The sequence below is a fragment of the Myotis davidii genome, unplaced genomic scaffold (assembly GCF_000327345.1).
Source record: "Myotis davidii unplaced genomic scaffold, ASM32734v1 scaffold2414, whole genome shotgun sequence".
Lineage (NCBI taxonomy): Eukaryota > Metazoa > Chordata > Mammalia > Chiroptera > Vespertilionidae > Myotis > Myotis davidii.
The window spans coordinates 123,647-135,488 of record NW_006285083.1 but is presented as its reverse complement, the minus strand read 5'-3'; the positions used below and the strand labels follow the sequence as shown (position 1 = coordinate 135,488).

The 11,842-nt window shown below is 40.5% G+C and overlaps 1 protein-coding gene across 1 annotated transcript in view; it reads left to right on the top strand.

Moving 5' to 3' along the window:
- GHITM (growth hormone inducible transmembrane protein) overlaps positions 1 to 7,023 on the top strand; it is a gene marked incomplete at its 5' end in the record, with an annotated part of 18,860 nt that extends 11,837 nt beyond the window's left edge. The window contains 3 exons of the mRNA XM_015558671.1: positions 2,862 to 3,050; positions 3,507 to 3,678; positions 6,731 to 7,023. Coding sequence (XP_015414157.1) covers positions 2,862 to 3,050; positions 3,507 to 3,678; positions 6,731 to 6,815 — 446 coding nt within the window. The remainder of the gene's footprint in view (positions 1 to 2,861; positions 3,051 to 3,506; positions 3,679 to 6,730) is intronic.
- Between the last annotated feature and the right edge of the window lie 4,819 nt (positions 7,024 to 11,842).

Below are 11,842 nucleotides of genomic sequence, written 5' to 3'. Positions count from 1 at the left end.
GGGGTCCCAGACTGCGAGAGGGCACAGGCCGGGCTGAGGGACCCCCCCTTCCCCTCGAGTGCACAAATTTTTGTGCACTGGGCCTCTAGTCCTATATAATAAAAAGCTAATATGCAGATCAACCAAACAGCGGAAAGACTGGTGGCTATGATGTGTGCTGACCACCAGGGGGCAGATGCTCAATGCAGGAGCCGTCCCCTGGTGGTCAGTGCACTCCCACGGGGGAATACCGCTCAAGCAGAAGCCCTGAGCCAGGCTCACGGCTGGCAAGCAGAGCAGCTGTGGTGGGAGCCTCTCCCACCTCTGTAGCAGTGCTAAGAAGTCCGACTTCTGTGGGGAGCGAGCCTAAGCCATTATTTGGACATCCCCCGAGGGCACGAATTTCATGTACCAGGCCTCTAGTATTATTATAAAGCAACTTATATAGTGAGAAAGCAGTGGTTGGTGGTTCTTTTTAACTTTTTTATTTTAACATTTTATTGATTTTTTTACAGAGAGGAAGGGAGAGGGATAGAGAGTTAGAAACATTGATGAGAGAGAAACTGATCGGCTGCCTTCTGCACGCCCCCTACTGGGGATGTGCCTGCAACCAAGGTACATGCCCCTGACCAGAATCGAATCTGGGGCCCTTCAGTCCGGCCTTCCACTAAGCCAAACCGGTTAGGGCTGGCTGTTTGTTCTTTACAGGGATTGGTTATAATAGAATTTTCTGTGGTTACCTCATATCAGCCTGGGGAAACAGTTCAAATTTTGCTAATGACTTCCAGAGGCATAAGCAGGAAATGACCCAGGTCAGGTTAATCTTGTAAAATAAACTAAATTGAGCTTTATTTTTATGACTCAACTGGTTTTGTCTGCCTAGGGAAAGTTCACATCTAGTCTCCATTTGTTTATTTTAATGTCACCATGTTGTACATTAAATCCTCAAACTTGTTAATCGTACAACTGGAAGTTTATATTTTTTACCAATAGCTCCACAGTTCTCCCCCACCCCCCACCCCAACCCCGCAAACACCTGGTAACCACCAGGATACTCTGTTTCTCTGAGTTTGACTCTTGGATTCCACGTATAAGTGAGATAATACTGTGTTTTTCTTTCTCTGTCTGACTTATTTCACTTCGCATATTGCCTTCAAGGTCCATGTATGTTGACAAAAATGGAAAGATTTTGTTTTTTATGACTGAATAATGTTCCATTGTATATGTATATATTTTTACCCATTTATCCATTGATGGACACCTAGGTTTTTTAATCTTGACTATTGTGACTAATACTGCAGTGAACATGGAAATGTAGCTATTTCTATGAGATCCTGATTTTAATTTCTTTTGATATAAACCCAGAAGTGGGATTGCTGGATCATATGATAGTTCTGGCTATAATTTTTGAAGAAGGTCCACACTTGTTTTCTACAGTGGTTGAACCAATTTGCTGAATTCCAGTTTTCATTCACAATAATAATGAGCTATCCTTGTTAGTTTTATAATTGATTTGTCCTTAAGCAGCACACAGCTATAACCACTTAAGATTTTTATCAGAAAGTGTCATTGAAAAGTCTCTGAACAGTCTCCTTAAAAGTTTTGATAAAAATTTTGCTATCAAATGTAAAACTGATGGAAATCCCAACAGAAATATTATATAGAAGAATTTTATTTAGTGTCTTTTCCTAGAGCAAAAAATTTTTTAAAGTTATTCATCATGAAATACAATTAATTACCTTACTACTTGATCTAGAAATGTTATTCTCACAAAAGGAACACACTAGTATTGAAATGTTAGTATGAAGACAGCTCTGTGCCTATTCTGTGAGTTAAACTATACACATTTAATGTTTAAGAAAAGGGTAACTTGTTCTACTCACCCCTGAAATAATGCCTTATCTAAGATTTGCTTGTTTGTTTGTTTGTTTATTTATTTTTGGTTAATTCTCGCCTGAGGGTATTTTTTCCATTGATTTTTAGAGAGGATAGAAGAGAGGTAAGGGGGAGGGGAGAGAGAGAAACATCGAGGCGAGAGAGACACATTGATAGGTAGCCTCCTGCACATGCGGACCTGTAACCCAAGTACATGCCTAGACCAGGAATCGAACTCTGAGGGCCAAGGCTCTTACCACTGTGCCAAACTGGTCAGGGCAAGATTTATTTTTCAGTTGAATTCTATTTACTTGGTTAATTATATTGATAACTTTCACTGTAATTTTTATGAGGCTGTTTATAATGACAATTTAAATTACTTTTTACAAGTTACGATTTCGTTCCTTATTACACAGTGTAACAGACCTCTAGTCTTGAAGTTTCTACATTTTAAAAATACCTTTTTTTTATTGATTTCAGAGAGGAAGCGAGGGAGAAAGAGAAAGAAACATCAATGATTGGAGAGAACTATTGATCAGCTGCCTCCTGCATGTCCCCTACTGGGGATCGAGCCCACAACTTGGGCATATGCCCTGATCAAGAATTGAACTGTGACCTCCTGGTCCATAGGTCAACATTCAACCCTGAGCCACATTTAAGATTAGCATAATATACTCATTTTCTCATCTTACTTTGTTTAAGACTAAAGCTAGGTTTGAATCCAAAAAATTAACTACAGCATGGAATTGACAAAGTCACTAAAAATGTAGGTTAGTGTTTGTACTTGTGAGTTGTGGCTGTTTGACTAGGAATAATGATGCTGCTGTGATTTTAGAATCTGGATAGTCCCAAGTTTTGGTTGTAGGATTGTGGGGGTAGTGTTACCTAAATAAGGGGAAGGCTTTTCGTATTGTACTGTTTAACATAAGGTAAAATACATTCAAAGGGCATGTTAGAAGTGGCATTTTCCCTTTGGTTGTTTAGTAAAAACCACTTGCTTTCTCCAGGTGTGATGGGCGCAGTGGTGGCTCCTTTGACGATATTAGGAGGGCCTCTTCTCATCAGAGCTGCATGGTACACGGCAGGTGTCGTAGGTGGCCTCTCCACTGTGGCCATGTGTGCACCCAGTGAGAAGTTTCTGAACATGGGAGCACCCCTGGGAGTGGGCCTGGGCCTCGTCTTTGTGTCTTCACTGGGTAAGCCACTATGCTTTGACAGTTGGTTCTTGGTTCGTGATGTACCAAAATCATCTTATGTACTCAGGTTTCCTACTGGGGGGAAGATATTTAGTCATTTTTAAAAGTTGTTTAAAAGATCTGTGCTAATTAGACTGGATTTTCTTATTTGGCATCATGGCAAATCATTACTATTGGTTTACCAAATGCACCTAAAATGGCAAAGTTGGTCTGCAGAACATGAGCATTGCTCTGATGCAAGAGCCTTCCTGTAATGTGGGTAAGCCACCCTTTGCAGAAATGAGTATCATGGGTTTTGAATTGAATGTATATAAAATTAGACCGTGCTTATAACTCAGGTGCTTTTTTATGTTGGTATACCAAAGAAAAAATTTAAAAATAGCATTAACTATATATATATAGTTAGAGAAAAGTCCCTTTTTTAAAATAACCTTTTTCCCCCCGTTTTGATTTCAGGATCTATGTTTCTTCCACCTACCACTGTGGCTGGTGCCACTCTGTACTCGGTGGCAGTTTATGGTGGATTAGCTCTTTTCAGCATGTTCCTTCTGTATGACACGCAGAAAGTCATCAAGCGTGCAGAAATAGTGCCAGTGTATGGAGTTCAAAAATATGATCCCATCAACTCGTAAGTAGTCTTTAATGTCTTTGTTATATAAAGACATTTGTTTCATTTTGTCCTGTTTTATGATTATATTAGTTTCTTAGGGCTGCTATAACAAACGGTACAAACTGGGTGGTTTAAAACAAGAGAAATGTATTCTCTCACAGTTGTAGAAGCTAGAGGTCTGAAATCAAGGTGTCCTCAGCGTTGGCACCTTCAGAGGCCTCTGTGGGAGGGTCTGTTCCTTGCCTCTCCTGCCTTCTTGGCAGAGCCAGCACTCTGACCTCTCTGTCTGCACACAGCGTTCTTCCTGTCCTGTCTGTTGCTGTCTCTCCTCTTCTTATAAGAACGGGAGTCATATTTGATTAAGGCCCACCCTACTCCAGTATTCATCTCAACTCACATCTTAATTATATTCGCAAAGATCCAGTTCCCAAATAGAGTCACGTTCACAGATAACCAAAGATTAGGACTTGGACATACCTTTTGATTTCAACCCACAACAATGGCTTTGTCAGATTTTACTATTTTATTTCTATTGCTGTTTGGTCTATTCTCTCTCTAGTAAACTGTGTATCCATAGAAATTTTATTCTATTGCAAGTAAGTAATATTTAGGTATCCAGTTAATTCAGAATAATTAGCCTGATGGTGTTCTTGTTGGTCAATTAATTTTAATATTTAGTAGACTTTAGAACTGAAGAAAAGATGTATTAGTTGGGTGTTCATTGGAAAGTGTAAATAATTGACTTGACATGTTTAATTGAAAAGACTTACTAAAAATTGGAAATATCTTAGTATGGAAATTTCATTTTGGAGATATTCAAATTTAACTGATATTAGGTGTTATATAATAATGCTTTTTCCTTTTCTCCACCAAAGTAGGTTATTATATTAAGCAATTTTCTTTGAGTTTCATGGTGTTACCACATATTTTTAAAGTAACTTATTTTTTAAAAATAGTTTTTATTGATTTCAGAGACAAAGGGAGAGAGAGATAGAAATATCAATGATGAGAATCGTTGGTAGGCTGCCTCCTACATGCCCTTCCCTCCCACCACCGGGGGCGGGGGGGGGAAGGGGGGCTTGAGCCCGCAACCTGGGCATGTGGCCCTGACTGGGAATTTAACTGTGACCTCCTGATTCATAGGTTGACACTCAACCACTAAGCCATGCCAACTGGGCTAAAGCAATTTTTTTTAATTATATTTATTGGAGTGATACTGGTTAATAAGATCATATAGGCTTCAAGTGTACATTTTTATAATCTACTAGAGGCCTGGTACACAAAATTCATGCACTCTAGGGGGGGGGGTGGTCCTCAGCCCAGCCTGTACCCTCTTGCAGTCCAGTACTCCTCAGGGGATGTCCGACTGACAGGTTAGGCCTGCTCCCGGTGAGTCTGGCTTCTGGCTGAGCGGCACTCCCCCTGTGGGAGCACATGGTCTTTCCACCGTTCAGTCAATTTGCATATTAGCCTTTTTTTATATTGGGTGATCTGTTTATTGAGTGGTGTGCCCACCATGCAAAGTCAAATCATCTTCCGCCACCATATACTTGGCCCCTTTACTCTTTGCCCCCCTCTGGTAATCACCACCCTATTGTCTGTCTGTGTCTGAGTTTCAGTTTTATATCCCGCATATTAGTGAAATCACATGTTTCTTAGCTTTTTCTGACTGATTTATTTTGCTTAGCATGATATTCTCAAGGCCCATCCATGTTGTTGCAAATGACAGTATTTCACCTTTTCTTATAGTTGAGTAGTATCTCATTGTGTACTAGTATATGTACCACATCTTTACCCAGTCGTCTACCAAAGACACTGGTTGTCTCCATGTCTTGGCCACCATGAATAATGCTGCAGTGACCATAGAGCAGCGTATATCTTTATGAATAAATGTTTTAGAGTTTTTCAGGTAGATGTTGCTGGGTTATATGGTAACTATTCTTAATTTTTTGAGGAGCTGCTATACTGTTTTGCATAGTGGCTGCATTCCTACCAGCAGTGAATGAGGGTTCCTTTTCCTTCACAACCTCTCCAACACTTGTTATTACTTGTCTTGTTGATAACAGCCATTCTACCAGGTGTGAGGTGGTATCTCATTGTAGTTTGGATTTGCATTTCGCTAATAGTTGATGAAGTTGAATCTTTTTTCATATATCTGTTGGTTGCTTATATGTCTTCTTGGGAGAGGTGTTTGTTGAGATCCTTTGCCCATTTTTCAATTAGGTTTTTTGTCTGGTGTCCCCATGTACAAAAATTAATTCAGGATGGATTAAGACCTAAATATAGGATCTGAAACAATAAAGTACATAGAAGAAGGCATGGGTACTAAATTTATAAACCTTGGTCATAGAGAACATATCAGGAATTTGACCCCAAAGGCAAGGGAAGGAAAGGCAAAAATAAATGAATGGGACTATATCAAACTAAAAAGCTTCTGCACAGCAAAAGAAACTGCCGACAAAACAAAAAGGCAATGAATAGAATGGGAGATGATATTTGCAACCGACAGCTCCAACAAGGGGTTAATATCCAAAATATATAAAGAACTCATACAACTCAATTTATTTGTCTTTTTTTTAATACTAAAACTGTAATGATGGCTTTTAAAATGCTGCTATAATGCTTACAGATTCATAACAGTTTCTTTGGATGAAGGGGGAGTAGGGCCTTAAGGGAAGGGTATATTATATTTTAAAATGCCAGACTTGTGTCTAACACCTTTTTGTAAAGGTGTTTCTTTGTTTTTGTTTTGATTCTTGTATTGTCCAACACCCATTCCTCCCCCCACCCCCCATCAAGATATTATTATACTTATAGTAGAGTGTTAGAGGATAAAATAATGATTTTTAAACTGCTCATTGCCATTTAAAAGATTAATCTACCAGAAGAAAATCTTGACTATTTTCTTGTCGAGGACTTCCTTAGTTGGCATATCTTGTTTTAAAATTTCCATTTTATATACCTAAGTTAAATAATCAGTATTGCTTTTTCTTCTTTTCTAGATTAAGAAATAGTTGTTGTCATTGTTATTAGAATTACATACTTAAACAGGTATTATTTTCTTTTCTAGGATGCTGGGAATCTACATGGATACATTAAATATATTTATGCGAGTTGCCACTATTCTAGCAACTGGAAACAGCAGAAAGAAGTGAAGTGACTCTGCTTCTGACATCATTAATGCGTCAGATTCCTGGCTTGTCTAGTAGGGCAGGTATTCATTAAGTGATTTGTTGAAGCAGCTTTTGTTGAAGTTTAGAAGATAAGAACTTGTCATCATGCTTGAAATGTCCCAGTAATGTGATCCTTCAGGTCTGCCTTTTCTTCTAGAGAATAAATTCAGTAGTTCTCTGCCAGATAAGCGCACCCGTGTTCAGTTCTCATTTTTGAGTGATTCTGAAATGTTTTAATGAACGTGAAAACTGAGGTTTGTGTTGTGAGAATTTTAAGTGTTTTATCTTAAATTTGTTTTGTTAAGTAAAAATTAGCAAACACGTTTACCTGTTTAGATTTTGGAATGCATAATATTAACAAGTAATGTCATGAGTGGCATGGAGGTTTGGTAAAGGGACCAGAAAGAAATAAAGGGTCACCTGCAGCTTTTCTTTGAACACTGGCTTTAGGAATTGCTCTTTGGAAACAAGTCATCACTTTAATATTTCTCTCCTGAGCTTATGAAAGCGTTGAGCACAAAACAAAGGCATAGGTGATAAAATTTCCTGCTGTTCCTTTTCAAGCCTCTTTCTAGTATAGATGTGACCATATTGGCTTCTCATTGTTTGACATTGTTAGGATGCTCCAGAATTGTAATCATACGGAGAATTCCTAGTATAAAATACGTGTATGTGCAAGCTTTACTTTTGAATATTCTAGAACAAAATATTCCTTAAAATACTTTCTCAGGATAAAATATTCAAAGTATATAAACAGTTGCTGAATTTTTTGCATATTTATTGAAATGTTTAATAGAATACATGCTTATTTTTTTTCATCTCTTCAACTTTTGAAGCTTTATTAGAAAAATCTGTTGTGGTTTACACTATGAAAGGAGTTTTTCTCCTGAGACTTGGTTTCTCGTGTTCCCTCTCAGATGAAGCACTAAAAGAAGGAAAGCAAAGCTACTCTTTCTTCATGGAGTACATCAGTCAGAATTGTAATGGGCAGAATGCTTCATGAGAGTGTCCTCGAGCAGAATTTTCCTTCTCTCCTTCATAGACTGTTCCTTAACACTCTTGTGACATTTGTGTGTGAGAACAGAAGAGTTATTTTTGGAAGTTCTTAATGAATGAAATAAGTGTGTATGATTATTGAGATGATTGGTGTGTTTGACAAGAATTTATTACAGTAACCCAGAAAAAAACTATTCTTATCACATCAAGTTACTGAGGACACTTATTTTTGAAATATTAAAGGTTCCGCCAGATGTTGATTGGTCTGTAATTTTTCCAGCTGAACCATATGCATATTTTTTGAATAGGGGATTTGTTCAAGAAAGCAGCTTATTCTCTTCCCAATATAGTGTATATAGTGCAGTGTGATTACGACCATGCACTGACAGCTGGACTTACTTCCTACATGACCCAGGCATTACTTCACGGCGCTGTGCCCATTTGCTCATCCAAAATGAAGAGGACAGCAGAGCCCACCTGCAGGTGACATGTGCTGTCACTTCGTAAACACTGGGCATTTTAGCTACTGGTTTATTTGTTTTTGTTATTTTCCCCCTGAGAACAATTCTATTTTTTCCTACTTTGGTTCTGGTACAATGTTAGTGTGACCTTTAAGTGAAATCTTAAAGGTCCTTTTGTCTTCAGTCACATTTTGGAGCCCAGAGTTTATATCTTTATGCTTGGATGGTATCACACACACAAAACAAACTATAATTTTAAGCATGGCTCTTAGGCAGAAGCTTATCCAGGAAATCAAGGGTGTTGGTTTTTTAGTGACCTAGTTTTTTATTTTTTCTGACTTTGCTAAGACAGTGAAGACCTTTCAATAAAAAGTGTGTCTACCATGCTAGCTGGCCAGGGGAGGCACATCTCCGTGCAAACAGCCATTGTTTGTTATGGTGTCAATACGAGAAGTGAGCAAAGGACTGAGTTTCCAAGCTGTCCCAGGAGGAAGGCTTCAAGTACATACAGTAGTTACAGTGCACAAAACGGGCATTTCATACAGCAGGAGGATGACGGAGGAACATGGAGAAAGATGGCAAGAAATGAGAAGTTCTCTTGAAACCTGGTTTCCTGCTCACAACGTATGTTCTATGCTTAGAACACTGACCCCTTGGACTTTTCTGTGCTCTTTGAAGTGTTAGCATCATGTTTCCTTTAAAATTGTTCATCTGTATAGAATGTGTCCACATTGGAGTTGCTGAAACTAAATGATACCCAAGATTTGTATCATCCCAGTAGTCTAGAGAGGCTGGTGTGTGTGTTGGGGGTTGTTGGGGAGGGTAAGCCTTTTGCACAAATGATAACCTTCCTTTGAACTAGGTGCTGCTGTCTTCATTTTGCAAAGGAGTACACTGAAGCCCCCAAGTTTAATTTTTGTAACAAGATCATATGGCTGGGAAGGAGAAAGTGGTAGAGTTGAATGATCCTCCTAACCCAGGGGCGGGCAAACTTTTTGACTCGAGGGCCACATGGGTTCTTAAACTGGACCGGAGGGCCGGAACAAAAGCATGGATGGAGTGTCTGTGTGAACTAATATAAATTCAAAGTAAACATCATTACATAAAAGGGTACGGTCTTTTTTTCAATAGTTTTATTCATTTCAAACGGGCCGGATTCGGCCCGCGGGCCGTAGTTTGCCCACAGCTGTGACCTAACCTGTTACACTGGGAAGTTTGTGATGAATGCCATAGAGCTGGGATCCTATTTGAGAATCAAAAGCACTACCAGTTAAATAGGCAGGCTGGGAGTCTATTGAACACACCTAGGATGTTAGCATTCTAGTGTTTATCAAAAGGAATTGACCTCGGTCAAATGCTTTACTTGCTCAGGTTCTATTTTTTTATTTTATTGATTTTTTACAGAGAGGGATAGAGAGTTAGAAACATCAATGAGAGAGAAGCATTGATCAGCTGACTCCTGCACACCCCCTACTGGGGATGTGCCCGCAACCAAGGTACATGCCCTTGACCGGAATCGAACCTGGGACCCTTCAGTCCACAGGCCGACACTCTGTCCACTGAGCCAAACCGGTTAGGGCTCAGGTCCTATTTTTTATAGAGTATCAGAAGTTCCAGTGCACTTGGAGCTACAAATCAAGCCTTTTTTTTTTTAAGGTGAGTGTAGTCGATAAGATGGACTCCTCCCTAAATGTACTCAATTTATGTCACTCAAAGTAGAAGCCATTTTTCAGGAGAAAACATGAAGGCTCTGACCTGGAGGACTTGCTCTTCAGCGTAGCAGCTCACGAAGACAGAGAAAACTCCCCCAGTATTAACACTTGAAAGCAGCAAAGGGGCATTTGTGTCAGAAGCAAAGATGAGTGGGGAGGGGTTGTGTGGGCTATCTGGCCAGTTAGCCCTAGGGCAGGTCCAGCACAGTCTCTTCCGGCCTCACCTTCCATTCTGCCTGGTTCACAGCTCATACGGATTCCTCACCTATGAGATGTCAGTCCTCCTGAGGGGCCTCCACCTTCTACCTTCACCTGGAAGGTTGATGGGTGGAGGGTGTTACAACCTCACTGGATGCATTTGGGAGCTGGGGAGTACCTGTGGCTACACCCAGGAATACAGAATTGATATTTTCTGGCAGACCAAATTGTCATTAGTTCTCACGAGGGACACAAGTCTGGAAACAATTTTTAAAAAGGCTCTTGCTCTGGCTGGATTGGCTTGGTTGATAGAGCGTCAGACTGGACTGAAGGGTCCCGGGTTTGATCCCAGTCAAGGGCATATGCTTGGGTTGTGGGCCCAATCCCCAGTAGGGGGCGTGCAGGAGGCAGCCAATCAATGATTCTCATTGGTGTTTCCCTCTGAAATCAATAAAAATATATTTTAAAAATAAAAATGCTCTCCACTGAGACCCTTGTAAAAGCTATCTGATCAGCTGAAGCATGGTGTCAGTTGGCCATCGTTCCCCCAGACTAGGCTTACGTGTGCCTGGAACACGTAGGCTGCTCACCTGTGTGCCCCAGTGGGAGTGTGCGTAGCATCACAGCTGCTGAAAATTGGTTCATGTGGTGATCTCATAGAGAGGGTGGACATGTCTTAGTTTCGTTTACTCAGTAGCCGTGTTACCTCAATGCTAAGATGCAGTATTTTTCACAGTTGGTTTCAATTTTTTTTTTAACAGAACTAGGGTATCTTAAAATCAGTGGCATTTTAGAACTGAAGAAATGGGGTGTTTTCCAGTGATTTGTTTTCCATAATTTCCCAAGAGTTCATTATTCTGTAAGAACAGGTATCTAAAGGATAATCATGGTAATTGCCAATAGCAATGAACTTTTCCTGATGATTCAGAGGGAATCTTTCACAAGACAGTACTAGCCTAGCCCCACCCAGGTATGTTTCTCATAAGGCTTGAATGCAGAATGACCCAAACAGGAAGACCAGTGCAAGCTGAGAGCATGAATGATTTGGTTTGATCTGACTTTGTTAGGAAGAGTCGGGGATTTGTTAAGTTGGTTCAGTTTGGTGCTTCCTGAAAGAACTAACTCAGCACCAGCTGTGGGGAGAAACATGAGTCCTTGTGTCTGCCCTGCTGTTGGGCCATCGAGAAGACAGGCATCTGATGGGCAGAGGCAGGGTGGCAGCAGGAGAGCGAGCGGGAGGAGGCCGAGGTGCTGCTGGCTAAGAGCAGGGGGTGCTGGAGCCAGAAGCCCCTAGGATCAGTGGGGAGTTTCCAGCACAAACACAACTGTCAATCACCAAAAGTCCCTCCTTAAGAGATAAGTCAACAGGTACATATTAGATGCTGTATTAGATACCATGCCGTGAAAATGTGAGAAACAGCAACGAATGACCCAAGGTAGTTATGAAATAGTTATGTAGAAACTCCAAAAGCATAATCCAGACTGACTGCTGCAGGAGTGCAGAGCAGGGACAGGTGTATCAAATGCCCACAGGAAGGCAGATGTCCCTGACATCCTGCAGAGGGCTGGTGGCTGGAAGGGGCTTTCTGCTTTGGTGGGAAGGGAATGTCTGGGACACCTCCACACACAGCATCACGGGAAG